Source organism: Cyprinus carpio, chromosome B22 (genome assembly GCF_018340385.1).
Source record: "Cyprinus carpio isolate SPL01 chromosome B22, ASM1834038v1, whole genome shotgun sequence".
Classification (NCBI taxonomy): Eukaryota; Metazoa; Chordata; class Actinopteri; order Cypriniformes; family Cyprinidae; genus Cyprinus; species Cyprinus carpio.
Window position 1 is genome coordinate 32,474,891 of NC_056618.1, and position 18,898 is coordinate 32,493,788.

The 18,898-nt window shown below is 38.3% G+C and overlaps 1 protein-coding gene across 1 annotated transcript in view; it reads right to left on the reverse strand.

The window, feature by feature from the left end:
- Positions 1–273: 273 nt before the first annotated feature.
- The window catches only part of LOC109094447 (NACHT, LRR and PYD domains-containing protein 3-like), a 54,195-nt gene continuing 35,570 nt past the window's right edge, over positions 274–18,898 (reverse strand). The window contains exons 7-9 of the mRNA XM_042748896.1: positions 15,379–15,552; positions 2,371–2,544; positions 274–451 (exon numbers count right to left, since the gene is read on the reverse strand). Of these exons, the coding sequence (XP_042604830.1) occupies positions 274–451; positions 2,371–2,544; positions 15,379–15,552 (526 nt within the window). The remainder of the gene's footprint in view (positions 452–2,370; positions 2,545–15,378; positions 15,553–18,898) is intronic.

Sequence of the window (18,898 nt, forward strand, 5' to 3'; positions counted from 1 at the left end):
GTGAAACACATGAATGAACACATGAACACATGAATATTGGCAACCAAAATTTTGGTACCATTGCTTTTCATTGTGTGGACAAAAAATTTCTCAAAATATCTTCTTCTATCTTCCACAAATAAAGTCATACTGTTTTGAAATGACTTGAAGAAAAGTAAAGTGATGACAGAATTGTAATTTTTGGGTGAACTATCCCTTTAACGTGAAATGTTTTGTTTTTTGTTTTTTTTGGCATTATTTTCACAGTTTGTTGTGTCAATAATATAATAACACTCACTGTAGTTTCTCCAGTTTAAAGTATGGATTCTCCAGTAGAGCAGAGAGCAGCTTTACTCCTGAGTCTCCTGGTTTATTACAGCTCAGATCCAGTTCGGTCAGGTGTGAGGGCTTTGATCTCAGAGCTGAAATCAGAGCAGAACAGCCTTCCTCTCCAATACTACAGTTAATCAGCCTGCAGAGAGTAAAGAACATGAATGATCTCTGAGACAGTGTTTAAGTTTTAGGGTGAGAGTGTGTTTCTGTGTGTGTTTGTATGTATGAGCACTACTTTTTCTATACACCAGGATCGGTGCTATAGAGATTTTAAAGGAAAAGCCACCATTTTTCCATATTTCACTATGTTCTTCCCTCAACTTAGACGAGTAGATACCCACCTCTCCAATCTCAGTGCACGCACTTAATCGCTGTAGCGCACGGTACCACTATGTTAGCGTTTAGCTTAGCACCATTCATTCCTTAAGATCCTTAGGATATTACTGCACCGAGGTCAAGGTGGCTTCTAAATTCATCCCTGTCTGGATCCTAAGGAATGAATGGTGCTAAGCTAAACACTAACATAGTGGCACTGTGCGCTACAGCGATTAAGTGCATGCACTGAGACGGGAGAGGTACGTATCCACTCGTCTAAGTTGAGGGAAGAATATAGTGAAATATGGAAAAATGGTGGCATTTTCCTTTAACTTGCCAACAGCTAAAACATTAATTTAAATGCACTCTACCCACATGATTCCTGATTGTGATGCTGAACTAGTTTATAATACTTTATAGGTGATACTGCTTAAATAAGAGTAACATTATAGTATAACTATGACATATATTTTACTTGTGCTTCTTTAAAGATCATTTAATTTGGATCGAGTTTACATTTTATTTTAGCTCTATGTTTTATCTGACTCTAATTTTTAAGTGATCATTAAATTTAGAATGTGTTTCTAATTAGTAACTAGTCATAAATATTGGTTGACCTTTTAACCTGCACCTGGACGTGGGTGCACTGAGCTCTCTTTGTTTGCATGTCAATGTTTATGAATAGATTCAATGAAACGGGACAAAATTAATCTTGACAAACTATATATCAAAGATCTAAGCCTCAAGCATTGACGACAGATCACTGTTTTTCAATGGAAAGCTTATAAAATATGTATAAATTTGTGTATGCAGTACACAACAAAACATGAAGAAACAAAACACAGTACATACCAGATTCCTCATAATAACGAGTCATAAACACATCCACAGCTGTAAATTCAAGTTTAGTTAGGAAGGTAAGGGTCTACTGAATGGCATTCCAAAGAGCACGTTTAGTTCAATGAAGCAATAACGTTGTAATATGGATGATAATTCCTTTTTTTACGTTTCAGTTCCTCAGGGACAGAATTGCTTGTGTCCATTATGGAATAACTCACGCTCAGAAAACTGCGCCTTGGTAGTAAAAAATAGCACGGTTTTGTAGCGTACAGTGTCACAAACAGAACAAGACGATCCACTAAAAAAAAATTGAAAGATAGGCGGAAGATTGTTTATTTGAATTCTGGCGCTCTCTCGTGACGGCTCGTGGCATGCGCTGTGACGCACCTGTCATCTGACAGAGCCGTAACTTAGCGACCAGCTATTTCTTAATTTTTTTATTTTTCAACATTTTTCATATATGTGCGAGTGTGTTTTATGGGGAAAGTGCCTGTATCTGCATGATTACCATCTGTTTGACTGCAAATCAGCACGCTATTACTGTGTAATCAAAGCTATCATAGTCATAGTCTCACTATGCTCCAGGACTGATTTCATGTATTTTTATATTAAATAAAAAAAGTCAGTTTTTTCAAGGCACTTCAGTGTCTATAACTTTTAATATTTTTAGAGCATTATCAACTCTGGTTGATAAAAAGTAAAGCTCAAATGGTTTTCTTTCCAAATAAACCAAAATTATGTGTGTAACACACTGAAGTAAGGAACTTCAATTTTAAGTTAGGTAAGGCACTTTAAGCTGTGAGTCCCATTATGTGGGGTCTGGTTAACAGGTTAACATTAAATGTTTTTGTTTGGCATTATTTTCACACTGTTTGTTGTGTTTAATAATATAATAACACTCACCATAGTTTCTCCAGTTTACAGTATGGATCCTCCAGTAGAGCAGAGAGCAGCTTCACTCCTGAGTCTCCTGCTTTATTAAAGCTCAGATCCAGTTCTGTCAGGTGTGAGGGGTTTGATCTCAGAGCTGAAATCAGAGCAGCACATCCTTCCTCTCCAATACTGCAGTTACACAGCCTGCAGAGAGTGAAGAACATTAATGATCTCTGAGACTGTGTTTAAGTTTTAGTGTAAGAGTGTTTGTTTGTACGAGCACTACTTTTTTCTATACACCAGGATCAGTGCTATACAGATTTTAAATTGCCAACACTACCACAGGCTAAGAAACTAATTGAAATGCACTCTACTCACATGATTCACGATAATGAAATAGTTTATCATTTTCATTCTTCAAAACTTTTGTAGTACTAAACATGCAATTATGTTAAAATATTAAGAGTACCATTACAGTATAACTATGACATATTACTCTGGGGTTTAAGATTGTGGGGAGGTTGAGAGGGCAGGTGTATTTAGAAAACAGAAATGAGCCTTAATTTTTTCTCACACTGAATTAGGGAAAGTAGCATTTAAAAGTGTTGTTTCTTCTTATATAAATACTCTTAAATAAATGTATACATTAAGCAGACGCTTTTATCCAAAGCGACTTACAGTGCATTCAGGCACACATTTTTTTTACCTAACATGTGTTCCCTGGGAATCAAACCCACAACCTTGCACTGTTAACGCAATGCTCTACCAATTGAGCTACAGGAACACTGTACTCTTCAAACAGATTAATTTATTTAGAAGATTTTTCATTTGAAATGAATGTACTGTAGACTTACGTAGCAAATGAGAATCATTAAAATTACAGGCTTATATTTGAAACAAATGTCTTGTTAGTGTTTTCAGTTTTGTTCAAAGTCATTAAATCAACAGATTTTCAGTAACTGAAAAATATGAAAAGAATGATATTTGGGGTAAAAATTATAATCACAATATTTTTAATGAAACATCATATTTATAATGATATCACTCACAAAATATTCACAGTCTTTCAATTTAGATGCTGTAAAGCCATATTAAGTCACTATGAGATCTTCAAGCAGAGTAAGAATCTTTCACAGTCTTTTTCTTAATAATGAAACATTACTGTATTTTTGTTTTATAAAACCATTTTGCAATGTACTGCGTTAATAAAAGTACATTAATTTATCAAAGCAGAATATGGTACAAACATTGCTGAAGGGATTGTTTTAGACAATAATTAACTTGGATATTATGCAAAACCTTTTATTTTAGTTGAAATATTTTTAGCAATTTTATGGACCTTTTGCCCCATACTGGTGAGTCTTTAACCTCGAGTGTGAGATAAAAGGTCATTCTTGCCACCTCATATTTTTCTATATATTTCTATATCCCTATGGATGTTGTATTTAATATTCATTAGGCTGAAATTTCTGAGGGGACTCATGTCTTTATCCTGATTGTACTCTAATACTGGTATGCAGTAATGAGAGAAGCACTTCTCCAGTCACTGGGTCCAGTCACTGGAGCTGTGATATTAAAGAAAAACACTATAGTGCTGGTTTTTATAAAAGGCTCCATCAAAATATTGCAATTAATTAGATGCATATTTCATTATTTTTAGTTATTTATTTCTTACATTTATTTTAACCCTCAAGCATCCTTCACATAGTTAAGCTAGTTAGTTAAGCGCTTTGCTCCTTGTGGGTGCATAGACCGTTGACGAATATCCTCCATTTCACTCTGTTTAAGCCTCTTCGCTCAAGCTCTCCCCAGTTGAGCCCACTCTTGGACATTTCTGCCTCTTCACTTCTTCTCCAGCTGTTCCTGGGGAGACCTTGCTTCCTTTTCCCTTGGGGGTTCCATTTCAGGTGTAGTCGGGTGAAGTTTGTGGCAGTTTTCTGAGGATGTGTCCAATACAACTCCACTTTTTCTTTTGGATTTGTAAGTCTTTTGGCTCTTGGCTTGTCCTTTTCCACAGGTCCACATCGTTGACTTTGTCTTTCCACCAGATTTTTAATATCCTTCTGAGGCAGGTGTTGATAAATGTTTGCAGCCTGTGTGTTGTGTGTTTTGTTGTTCTCCATGTTTCGGATTCACGTTGGAATTGAAGACATGCATCTTTCTGAGCATGTTAAACACCACTCTGGCCTTGTTAATCCTACTTCTGATGTCAGCCTCCATCCCTACGGTGGTGTCCATAACACTGCCTAGGTAGGTGAAAGCTTCTACCTCCTCTAGAGCAGGGCTGTTCAAGAAAATGGGATTTCTGGTTTTGGACTAGATCTTAATCACTTGTGTTTTTGTTGTATTGGGAGTGAGACCAAGTTTTATTGCAGTTTGTGAAAGTCTGTCTGTCTTCTCTAGCATTTGTGTCTGTGTATGTGAGAAGAGAACTATATGATCCGCAAATTCCAGATCATCCAGCTGCTCCCACATTGTCCACTGGATTCCATTTCTCTTCCCCTCAGTTGTTTCCCTCATGGCCCAGTCAATTGCAAAAAGGAAGAGGAATGGTGAGAGAAGACATCCCTGTTTGACTTCGGTCTTGATTTTGAAGCTCTGGGAAAGCTGGCCTGCATGCATAACTTTACACACGGTGCCTTCATAGGAGTTCTTGATAAGGTTTATGATCTTGGTGGGGATTCCATAGTGCTCCATTAATTGCCATAGTGTTGTCCAGTCTAAGCTATCAAATGCTTTTTCAAAGTCAATGAAGTTCATGTACAGGGACGTGTTCCATTCAATAGACTGTACAATGAAGATGTGTAGTGTTGCTATGTGGTCTGTGCATGAGCGATCTTTCCTGAATCCTGCTTGCTGGTCCCACAGCTTATTTTCTACAGTTTCCTGAAGGTGGTTGAGGATGACCTGATCAAAGACCTCACTGGGCACTGAAAGTAGGGTAATCCCTAGGGGTGTCACGATTTCGATTTTAAATTGAAATTAAGTCACAGTCTCAAACTTCGAATTAAAAAATGGAATCGTCGATGCTGCCACGCCCCCATGTTGCGTCTGGTTACTTGCCAAGCGGAAAAAAACACATGTGTTGAAGTGCTGCGAGTCAACCTTCTTTTAACAGCCACTCAAAAGATAGCATGGCAACTGCAGATGCAGGAGACCCATCGACAGAACTCGAATCCCCTCCTTTTTCACTGAAGTCGCTGGTGTGGAAGTATTATGGATTTCCAGTGAGTTATGTTGACAACGTTCGCGTTGTCGACAAAAAAACAACAGTTTGCAAGCTGTGCTATGTGCGTGTACCATATTCTCTCACTGGCAGCACGACTAACATGGCAGGGCATCTCCGCAGGCACCACAAAAACATAGATTTATCTGTTAAACCAACAACTACACAAACTACTCTTCTGTCTTCATTTGGAATTAAACTTCCAAGCAACTCAACTCGTGCAAATGCAATTACGTGTGCGGTAGGAGTATTCATAGCCGCGGACATGCGACCTTGGAAAACTCCGGTTTTAGGCATTTAATTAGCGTGCTAGAGCCACGCTACGAAATCCCAAGTAGAACGCATCTCACAGCTACGGTGATTCCATCCATGTACAATAATGTAAAAGAGAAAGTTATTGAAGGTCTGAGCAGCGCACATTTAGTTGCCTTGACTACAGATTGCTGGACATCCAGAGCAACACAGAGCTTCATGACTGTCACAGCACATTACATTAATGATGACTGGGAAATTCAAAATCCAGTCCTTCAAACTCGCCCCATTTATGAAGCACACACAAGTGAACATTTAGCAGAAGTGCTGAGGGAAGTGGTAGTGGAATGGAAGTTGGACAGACAAAATTTCAACCATCCCTGTGACAACTGATAATGCTAAGAACATTTTCAATGCCTCAAATGCAGCAGGATTGTCACCACACATTGGATGTTTAGCCCACACTGTGAATCTGGCCTCCCAGAAGGGGTTGGGAGTAAACCAGATTTCCCGTCTTTTGGGCAGAGTCAGGAGGGTGGTCACTTTTTTCCACAGAAGTACCACTGCAGCAGCCATCTTAAAGTCAAAACAAGACATGCTTCAGCTTCCTCCTCACAAGCTGGTTCAAGATGTCATTACAAGGTGGAACTCCAGCTATGACATGATCACACGCTATTTAGAGCATCAAGCTGCTGTCTATTCTGCACTTGCAGAAAAAGACATTAAAAAAATGCCAAAGACCTTATCACCCTCTCTGATCAAGATGTGACTGTTCTGGAAGATGTATGTTTTCTTTTTATTTTCTTTTTTTGTGTCAAAAACTTTTTGAGTTAAGATGAGGAGCCTACTGTGTCTATGATCATGCCCCTACAACACACCATCCTGACATCTATGAAACACAGTGACACAGATTCAACAATTGTAAAGGATGTTTAAATCTGCTATAGAGGCAAACTTTGAAGAGAGGTATTCAGACCCAAGACTTCAACAGTTCCTGAATGAGAGCACTGCCTTGGATCCTAGGTTTAAAGACTTTACCCCACCTGGATGACAAATCTCGGAATGAGATCTTTAATTGTCTGGAGGAGAAAATTTTGCAAGAGCACCCCACACAGGTATGTGATGCATTTAGTCTAATGTGATGAAATAACCATCTTATTCTGTAAAGTAGTTTTTTTTTCCTTCACATTCATAATATTTCAGGAATAGGACTAATCACAATATGCTTTCTGCTTCTTGTTGTCACACTTAAATATAATTTCTGCCTGTTCATTACCTTAAACAACTGTGTTTTTTGACTATTTCAGTCTCATGCCTCAGGAGAAGGGTCCAGCCAAAACCCTGCAGAGGATCAAGAAACTGTAGCAACCAGCAGAGGCAGCCCCCCAGCAAAGAGAACAGCACTCAGTGAACTGTTTGGTGATTTTTTCAGCACAGCCTCCACTGCATCATCATCAGCAGCCAAACCATGGCCTGATGTTGTGAAAGACGAGATTCAGCTATACAAAATGGCTAAAGTAATTTCTGTGGATTCAAATCCACTGAAATGGTGGAAAGATAATGAGCACCAGTACCCACATTTGTCCAAGCTTGATAAACGTTATCTTGCTGTACAAGCAACAAGTGTGGCAAGTGAGAGAGTGTTCTCAACAGCAGGGGACATTGTGACAGCTCAAAGAGCAGCCCTCTCTCCAGAGAATGTGGACATTCTCATTTTCTTAAAAAAGAACATGAAAATATAAAAAAAATCACAGTTGTCGTCTGCCCATAGAAATGTAAATAGTTAATATTTTAGCAATATTTTAGTAATATTTTAGCAGTTCTCTTTCCATATTCCTCTTTAAGAAGAACTTAAAACTGCAAAATTGTTACAGTTGTCTTGTGTTGTTCTATTATAAAAAATGTTAATGTTTTTGACAACTCAAAGAGCAGCTCTAAACAACATATCCATCTTTAGGAAGAACATGAAAGAATGAAAAAATACAGTCATCATTCTCAGGGGATAAAAAGTAGTTATCAGTGTGGTATATGTTCATCTGTTCGGAAATAGTTTAAGACACTTAATTGTTCAGAGACTATGGACATGTCTGTTTTATTGTTTTTGTTTGTTTTGTTGTGAACTTGAATGTCATCTTTTGTGAAGAAGACTGCACTTACAAAAGAGAAACTGGATGGCAGTTTATTTTAAGTTTTCAATTGACTAAAGATATAAGTTATTGTTACATTATGTTGTTAATAAAAGTTTTAAATTTGACAATGTAGTGTGGTACATTGCAAACAAAGGTCAGATATTATATTGCATAAAAGTGTAGTTTGAAAAATGACAATCTGTGCTTTAAAAATGAATAAATGTAAAAATCGAGAATCGAATCGAACCGTGACCTTAGAATCGAAAATGCAATCGAATCGAGGATTTGGAGAATCGTGACACCCCTAGTAATCCCTCAGTAGTTGTTGCACTTCCTTAGGTCACCCTTCTTTGGTAATTTCACTATGTGCCCCTCTGCCCATTCTGTGGGTGTCTTCTCATCCTCCCAAATTCTCCCAAAGAGGCTGTAGAGCATGTCTGTAGATGTATTTATATCAGTTTTAAAGGCTTCAGGTGGAATATTGTCAGGGCCAGCAGCCTTGCTGGTTTTTCAGTTGTTTGATTGCAGATTTCAGTTTTTGTTGGCCTGTCACACTTGATGTTTAATGGTATCCTGGTTATAGGAATGTGTGGCTTCTTTGCTGGTGGAAGTCTGTTCAGGACCTCTTGGAAGTGCTCTACCCATCTGTCAAGCTGCTCTTCCGTGGTTGAAAATAGTTGGCCATTCTTGTCTATGATTGGTTTATTACTTTGTCGATGTGTCCCAGACAATTTCCTTGTGATGCTATACAGTTATTTCATGTTTCTTTGAGATGCAGCGAGTTCTCCCTCCTTAGCTAGCCTCTCTATCTGTGATCTCTTATCCCTCCTGATGTTCTGCCGCACTTCTTTGTGACAATGGTTGTACTCTTTTTGAGCCGCTGCTTTTTCAGATCTTGTTATTGCATTGCTCACTTTTTCCTTCACCTTCCTCCTCTGCTGGATTATGTTGAGGGTTTCTGGTGTTATCCATTCTTTGTGATTTTGAGATATTCTCTCAGGGCCTCCTCGCATGTTGAGCTCCAAGCAGCTTTTAGGTGTTCCCATTCTTCATTTATTGTCCATTCTTCCCTCTTTCCAAGCTTTATCTCTGCATTTTTCTTTGAGTGAAAATACTTGAGCTGTTTCATCATTTGGGCATTGCTAAGGTAGTCAGTGTTATATTTAACTTTTTGACCCTTTGCTCGCTGATATCTCTTCACCCTTAACTTGATTTTCCCCACCAGGAGATGGTGATCTGAGGCTGCATCTGCCCCCTTCTTGTCCTGACATCTTCCATAGTTCGTCTAAACTTTTTATTGATACAGATGTGGTCGATTTGGTTTTCTGTAATATGGTCTGGTGACACCCAGGTTTTTATGTGGATTGTCTTGTGGGGAAATACACTCCCCCAATCACCAGGTTATTGTTCACACAGGTCTCAGCAAACATCTCACCATTTTTGTTCATAATCCCCACTCCATGTTTACCCATCAACCTCATATCCCTCATTTTGGCTTCCAATCTTGGCGTTAAAGTTCCCCATCAGGATAGTGAGGTCCCTAGCTCCAATACTACGGAGTAGGTGGTTTAAGCTGTCATAAAACCTGTCCTTGACCTCATCATCTGCATCATTGGTGGGTGCATAGCACTGGATTATGTGGGCTTTTACTTTCCTATTGCTGGTTTTGAAGGTTGCCGAGATGATGCAAGAACTGATGGGTTTCCATGCAGTTAGGACCTTCCTAATACCTTTTATCATCATGATGGCCAATCCCTTCATATGGTTTGCTGCCTCCTCTTCATGTCCAGAATAGATAATGGACTGGCCACTGGTCAATTTGACCTCACCCGACTGCATCCATCTTGTTTCTGCCAGGCCCAGGACTGAGAGTTTATAGTGCTCCATTTCCTTGGCAATGGTTGCAGCCTTGCTAGCCTGGAACATGGTTCTGATGTTCCATGTCCCCTCGAGAATGGATTTCCTTGGCGTCAAAAGCTGTGTCGGCTTACCATCAAAGCCCCCATTGCTGGGGCACTTTCTTCAGCCAGGTGTGTGATTTGGTTTTTATTTTTATTTGTAAAAAGTTCTGTAACTGGAAAAAATTTTTACAGGATGGGGTAGATAACAGCCGAGCAACAGATAAGGACAGCAGCTTGTAAGTGTTTTGTCTCGTTTTCTCATTAGATTACTGTGTGATCGTTGTTGCTAGGAAAGTTTGGTTTAATTACTGTGTGTCTTACCCTGGTAAATACGTGCTGAAGTGGCGGGACTGCCCAGTTTCAGTCTGCTAAATAGTGACCATTTGATCTCAAGCGAGTGTCTACTACAGTGACTCACAAATCAGGCAACCAACTGGACCTCATCTACACGCGCTGTTGCTCCGTGGACAACTCTTTAGTTGCTCCACTGCACACTTCAGACCACTTCCTCATTACTGCTTACCTAGCACTTACTCCTGAAGTGGCACACACTCCAACGCAGGTCACCTTTCGACGGAACCTACGCTCACTCTCTCCATCTCACCTATCTTATAAAGCATTATAGCATTATAGCCATTATATTCAGTTTTCAGCTCTGGACACGAACAGTGCTACGGACACTCTTTGCTCCACTCTAACCTCTTGCTTGGACAACTTTTGCCCACTGTCGTCTAGACCACCACGCACCACCCCATCTGCCCCCTGGCTGTCCGAGGTTCTCCGTGAACATCGCTCTAAACTCAGGGCTACAAAGAGGAAATGGCATAAATCAAGAAACTCTACCGACCTCAGTGTGTATCAGTCTCTCCTCTCTTCCTTCTCTGCAAATGTCTTCACTGCTAAAACATCCTACTACCAAAACAAAATTAACAACTGTTGTGACGCTCAGACACTACACAAAACTTTCTCTTCTCTTCTTAATCCGCCTCCACAAGAACCATCAGTGACCAATTCTCCACACCGCAGACTGAGGATAACTTCACAATGACCAATGCACACTCTTTCACCTCCTTCTCTCCACTCTCAGAGATGGACATCTCAAAACTTATCCTGTCCAATCATCCTACTACTTGTCCAGTTGATCCGATCCCCATTCACCTCCTTCAAGCGATATCTCCTTCAGTCATACTCCTGTGGTTTAACCCTCTGGAGTCTAAGGGTATTTTTGGGGCCTGGAGAAGTTTTGTCATGCCCTGACATTTGTGCTTTTTTCAGTTTCTTATAAATATCTAAATGGCTAAAGTCTAATCTCACTGTGATCAGCACAAACTGGGCTATAATAATATGTGAGCAGCATGTATGTACATGATTGTGTTTTTGAGAAAAAAAATGTTTTTAATTAAAGCCGCGCGCTTCAGTGAAACATTAGAATCTGAATACTGCGTTCAGCGCGGGGGCGTGGTCGCATTATAAGATAATGAAGGGAGACGTGAATAAGGTTAGTGAAAAAATGTTAAATCTAAAAAAACTAAAAATGTTAAATCACTTGAATAAGGCAATAAAGCACATACAGAACATTGGTTCCCGGGACTTTTGAGAACTGGAGCTTGTAGCCTAGAATTGTTTTTTTCTAAATGATGTGAAAATCATCTTGTTTACTCACTTACAGAAAACAATATATTGATTTAAATTTTCTAAGACACATTTTGTTGGTAAAAGTCATATACGAATAGGCGTCAACTATCATGAATTCACACCTGAGAAGACAAAGGCCTGCATAATGAGCTGCATAATGAGCCATTCAGTCAGGTGTGTCACTGAGAGGGATGAATTACAAGAAAGAATGTGAGGACAAAATAAATGTATATAATTTTATGTTTGTAGTTTATTTAGAATATATTTAATTATCCCACAACAAAATTTAATATTCACTTCTGAGTGCAGTTAAACAGTTTATTAGGAACAATCAAAGCTGACTTTTCAAACTGAATTTTTTTGCATCATGACTCCAGTCACACAATCCTTCAGAAATCCTTTTTAACAATCTTATTTTCTACAAAAAAAAAATATTATTATTATTATTATTATTATTATTATTATTATTATTATTATTATTATTAATGTTGAAAAGAGCTGAGAATATTTTTTTCAGGTTTTTTAGGGGGGATAAAATTGAAAGAACAGCATTGTTTATTACATTTGTTACAGTTACATTTATTGGTACATTTATATTATTTACATCAAGCTTTTGAATGGTATAGTAGTGTATATTGTTATTGAAACTTCATAATATTTCACTTGATTATACATTTAGTCAGGAATTATAGTTTGAAAAATCTTTGGAAAAAGTCTAACTAGTAAAATGTTTACACGTTATTGTGAAAACTAGTACAAGTATATAAATAAATAAAAAGAGACTTACTCATGTTTATGATCTCTGCTGGATAAAGTGCTTCATTCTTTTTTTTCTGAGGAAATCCAAATCTCAAATCCTCAACCACATCACATCGTTTTGGGGTGAATTATGTCTTATTCCTCTCATCGCGAAGCAAACAGTAAAATAAAAAACTTGAAGAACAATCTCGCTGCGTTGTCTTCTGTTGTGTGGGAATATTCAAGCCGTGCGCTTCAGTGAAACATTAGAATCTGAATACTGTGTTCAGCGCGGGGGCATGGTCGCATTATAAGATAATGAAGGGAGACGTGAAAAACGGACATCGCGTTGTTTTCATATGGATAACTTTATCACAGAATATTTGTTTTCGGCAGCACTTGTCAGGCTTTCTATAGATATCTCTCTCATGTCTCTGTGTTGAGTATTCACTGAGTTACAGTTCATTTTAATGACGCATTTGTAAATAAAGATCAGCGCAGACAAAGGCTGCAGACAGCACTCCTTGTTTGTTATCTTTATTTTATAAGTGCACAAAGTTTTGTTGTTATTATGTCTGTATACAAAAGAAAGTAGACCCTTTACAGATTCGATTGATGTATTGCTCTTATCTGTACGATCAAAACTGAAAGTGTAATTTAAGTTATTTTCGGGGTTATCAGGAGAAAATACCCCAAAACACATATACGCATTAATCGACTTCAGAGGGTTAAGTCCTACCTCTCCGATAGATCCTTCAGTGTGTCTAGGAGGGGTGATGTTTCTAAGTCACAGCAACTTGCTACTGGGGTTCCTCAAGGCTCAGTACTTGGACCACTTTTCTTCTCCATCTACATGACGTCATTAGGATCTGTCATTCAGAAGCATGGCTTTTCTAATTACTGCTACGCTGATGACACCCAACTCTACTTCTCATTCCAACCAGATGACCCGACGGTAGCTGCTCGCATTTCAGCCTTTCTGGGTGACATTTCTATCTGGATGAATGTCCTGGTGGTTCCAGCTAACCCATCGTTTCATCACAACTTCTCTATACAGCTGGGTTCGTCAGATTTGCCTTATACAACTTAAGGAAGATTAGACCCTTCCAGTCAGAGCAAGCCACCCAACTTCTTGTCCAAGCTCTTGTTCTCTCCAGACTGGACTGTAATGCTCTCCTGGTGGGCCTTCCTTCATGTACTATCAAGTCTTTGCAACTAATCCAGAATGCAGCAGCGAGGGTTGTCTTCAATGAGCCAAAAAAGCTCACGTTACTCCTCTTCTCATCAGGTTACACTGGCTACCAGTAGCCTCTCGCATCAAATTCAAAGTACTGATGCTTGCCTACAAGACGATCACTGGCACGGCACCAACATACCTAAACTCACTAGTTCAATCTTATGTGCCCTCCAGAAGTTTGCGCTCTGCAAGTGAACGACGCCTTGTGGTGCCATCCCAAAGAAGTTCGAAATCACTCTTAAGGACCTTTTCCTGGACTGTGCCCAGCTGGTGGAATGACCTCCCAAACTCAATTCGTACAGCTGAGTCTTTACTCATTTTCAAGAAACATCTAAAGACTCATCTTTTTCGCCAGAACTTAACCAACTAATACTAGCACTTTTCTTGTCTTTCATATAAAAAAAAAAAACCCTGGCTATGCGTTCTGTACTAGACTAACTGAGACTTGTCATGGCACTTGTATACTGTTGTTGTTCTCTTGTTGATCTGATTGCTTCTATTGCTCTCATTTGTAAATCGCTTTGGATAAAAGCGTCTGCTAAATGATTCAATGTAAATGTAAATGTAACCCCACACCCAACCCCCTAACCTGGAGTTCCAGTTGCTTCCTTTTGTCTGGCGTCTACTCTAGAAACCTGCCCGGCATGGTTGAACCTACTGAGGGTACGATGCCCCACCGATATATCCTTCTGAGTCACAGAGGCACACAAGCAATCCCACCACGACAAGGTAGCAGCACGGGGATAGATCCTTCACATAGCAGCTCTTCATTTGTATATCAAAGGTCTCAGCTGTGATCATATCACTGTCTTCGATAAAATAAAAACTATCAATTCATGCATTTTTTTTTAGTTTATTTATTTATTTAGCTCTAAAAGTACCATATTTTATGTAAAATATGCTTATTCTATGTAATATTTTATATTTCTTATACTTCAGTAAAAACAAATCATTCCAGTAAGTTCAGAGAGCCAAAAACTAAAATTTTAAAAATATCAATAGCCACTATATGACTGTAGTACTCAATGGCTGCATATAGGCTGAAATCTATAAACCATTGTTAGAATGAACTTAACCTCTTAAGTTTTATATTTTGTCAGAAGTTAGAAGTCTACAATTAAAAAAAACATTTGGGTTGGGTAAGATTATACAAATATGCCAAAATATGCTTACAGACCAAATTGGGTCATTTATTTTGTGTGTGTGTTTATGTGTGGAAGAACTGGTATATACTGTATGTTTTATGTTGACACAAATGTGTATAAAGACATGGGTACTAAACATGGTTTATGAAGACACTTCCTGTGTCCCCGTTAAACAAAAGGCTTAAAAAAAAACATATAAAACAGTGTTTTATGAAATTCAAAAATTGCCAGTAGTTTTCTGTAAGGGGTAGGTTTATTTGTAGGGTGATAGTATCGCAGTATAAAAACTATTACGCCTATGGGGAGTCCCTGTAAACCACAAATGCAAGTATGTGTGTGTGTGAGAGAGAGAGAGAGAGAGTGTTTGCTCATTCAATGGTTTGTATATGGGTTTGTGTGTTCATGTGTATTTCCCATTCATTTCATATGGGTGCCCATTTTTGTCCATGAAGGACAAATTTAGGATTTTTTTTTTTATCAACCACTTAACTTTGTTGAATTGAGTCCATTTTTTGTGTGCGTGTGTGTTCAGGGGGCAAATTTAGGGAAAGTAGCCAAATCTTGTACCGCTCAGATTAAGGAAACTATATAAAAAAATAAATAAATAAAAAAAAAAAAGATTTTGCCCAAATTTGTCCAGAAGGATGCTTGAGAGTTTAAAGGGTCTGAACTGAGGGTGAGAGGGCAGCAAACAAAACCACTTCTACATAAAACACATCTGAAATTTTACTTTTTACTCCAAACCTTATAGTTACTGAGATGTGATGAGACTCACTGTAGTTTCTTCAGTTTACAATGTGGATCCTCCAGAAGAGCAGAGAGCAGCTTCACTCCTGAGTCTCCTGGTTTATTACCACTCAGAATCAGTTCTGTCAGGTGTGAGCTGTTTGATCTCAGTGCTGAAATCAGAGCAGCACAGCCTTTCTGTGTAATATCACAGCTGGAAAGACTGCAGAGAATATACAGAAAATAAAAAATTAGTTATAAGAGCTTGACTCATGTGTCCAGTATAATTGCTGAAAAACACAGATGTAAAACAAATTATAGATATCAATTATAAAACTAGAAACAGAGAGTGACTCAGAGTCAAGTCTCATTTTAATAGACTTCAGACTCAAACTGAAATTACTTCAGATTTAACTCAACAAACAGGACCCAAATATCCCCATAAATATTCCCAAACTACTTGAGACTTAACCATAGACTGTATAAAAACATGGACGTAGTGTCCGTGACGTCACCCATAGACTCCTGAAGAGCATTTTTGAAGCTCAAAGTATGCAGAGTGGGCCGTTGCCATCTTGGCCATCTTGCCATCACTGCACGACTGTCCCAGACAATCAAAAATGAGCCAAAAGTTGGGAGCTGGTTGCTGAAGCCAAACCCACCTAGCTCGACGGCAGTGTCAGCAGCAGCAATCCACCTGTCACTCAAGTGGCCACGCCCTTGATTATGCAGAACTTTAAGGCTTAATATAATTTAAACGGATGAGTTGTAAGCCTCCATGTACATGAACATTCGTGAGGTATGTGAATGTCATGTCTGTTTTAATGTTTCAGTAAAAATTAGCTTTCTGAAAGCAATATATTTATTCAAACAATATCACATGCCCTCACACTAGTGCTGCCATGATAGCATTCTAGAGCGCTGTGGTAGACAGAGACATTAAACAACCACACAAAGTGCTGAAATTATAAAACAGACTATATACCTATCCTTACTGATGTGAATACACCTCTATCTGAAAATGGATAGTTTAAATGTTTTCTTTTTTCAAATGTTTTTCTCTTTTTAGGCCACTGATGAAGAGCAGGCAGTGACTGGGATGAATGCTGGTCAAAGAAGAGAATGTCCTTTCCCCTAAACTGATGCAATAGTGGTTTTAAAGGAGGACGCTGCCCTGAATGATGTAGATGTTACATGCTGTGCTGATGGGGCTTCTTCATGACTACATCAGTTATGCTAAAGAGATCATGAAAGTTGACAGTGATGCATGATCTGTATTCATGGACTATGAATCAAACTGTAAGTGTATAATTTGTAAAAACAATGTTAAATGCTTGTTCTGTGTTGTTTAGTAAAAGAGTTTACACTCTGTCATTCATACACATGCTCACATTCTTTCACACAGACATCTGTTAAATGTTATAATATCAGAGTTAATGTTGTGGTTTATTTGTGTACTGTCATGCTAGAATAGTTGGTAAAGAACTTAACTAATTGTACATTTATTGTATAATAGTGTGTTCGTATATTTTTATACAATATATAAAATTTAACAAAGTCCAATTTGATCTTAAAAGTTATATTCAGCAATGCAGTGTTTGCCACAGCCTTACACTCAATTAGTGTCGGCGCTCCGCAAGTTCATTTTCTGCCAGCAGGAGGCGCTTTAAGAGCAGGAGAGGTAACCGCTGCAAAGCGGCGCTGAGCTCACAAACGCTGCCTTATCAAGCATTACGTGCAAAATCGAACATTTTCTAAATACAGTCGGTTTCCTTCTGAAATACAGTGATAAAAAATACCCGCTCTGGTTTTTAAAACCCTGCAAAGTAGTAATTTTAAACCATAAAACAAGCAACCCAGCATGCTGGGTTAAACATACTAACCCAGCATTGGGTTCGTCCCTTTTTGGCCCAGCGCTGGGTTGCCAAAATAACCCAAATTGGGTTGTTTTCAACCCAGCAGTTTTTAGAGTGTATATAGACCAAAATAATTTTTTGAACCAGGTTGTAAACATTTTTTTTTTTTTTTTTTTCTGCTGTAATGTTGGGCATTTTAACTTGGGGAGTCTATGGGACTCAAGCGGCCAGTCGATGAATTGCAGTTTTAGTCACTTCCTTGTTGGCTTCACGAGAGAGAGGAGGAGGTTGGCGCTCAGACTTAACCTTAACTATTGAAGATGATTTTCTATTTTAATTTGTATTCAGTCTGCTTATATTGGAGCTGAACAGACATAATTTGTTTTCCTGATTTAATACTGAAAGCAGAACATTTAGAAAGCAGCACCTTTTTCATTATAAATGAAACTAAATAAAGTACTAAATAAAAAATATCATGCATTTAGTATGATCTCTCTTATATTGTTAAAATTATTCACATTTTCACAGATTCTGCAAGGGTTTCCCAAACTTTCGCATGCCACTGTATATATGTGCAATATTTTAAAAGAGCCCTCACTAACTGAGTTTAATGCCATGGTTATGTTAGAATGCATATCATTCTTGTTTCTGTGGCAGTGCATCTGGCTCGTCATGGGGCGCAAGGTGCGGCGCGCTGTATTGCTGATGCATCAGTTCAATTGAACTTTACTAAAAATATATGAACTTACCTGTTTTGAATACTTTATATTTAACGTGTTCGTTTATGTCCAATATTAGTGTTAAACTGTTGGACTTTAAATTAAATCTGCTATTGATTTTCACTGTTGACTGATTTTGCAGAACATTTAGACTGATAAATTCCGTGCGCAGATGCGGCAAATTTGTCACAGGACGCGTGATATGACAATTGCGTCCAACTATATATGAGCTAGCTGTTTTAAGTGCCAGTTCAGTCAAGGACTATCAGGGCAAAGAAATATAAAGTCTGAGATTGCCTAAATCAATCTGCAGATTTAAATCCGATTGAACATTAATTTCACCAGCTGAAGAGGAGACTAAAGACAGAAACTCCCCAAAACAAGCACCAGTTGGAATTGGCTGCATTAAAGGCTAATAAAATGTAATAAAATAATATAAAATAACACTTTACTGTTCCAATACTTATGGAGGGCACTGTATATTTATATATATATATATATATATATATATATATATATATATATATATATATATATAAACAGAATTTTGCTTGATTTTTCCATTTTATTTTTCAGGATAGAAAATTGTTAATATTTGATCTCCACATGTAGGTGGACATGAAACACACCTTTCTGCTGATAGGTCAACCAAAGATCAACTCGTGCTGAACAAACACTTGTTAATAAAGGTTACAAGTTAGTCAAGATTACTATTAATGCCCAACTAGAGTCTCACTTAATGCCAAAATTAGTCCATATTTGTGGGAAGTTGTGTAAACTCTTAGTGTTGTAAAGGTTTTGGTTGGTTCCCTTTCAAGGGAACTTCGAACTGCGTCCTCTAGGGGGCGCTATGGGGAACACCTCATCGTGACCCGTGTCTGAAGCATACATTGAAAAAACACCAACTTGTTGGCCGGCAAAATGACGTCACTGCCGGCGCGACTATAAACAGGCACCGGGAGAACACGTCATTCTCTTCTTTGTCTTCACTGAC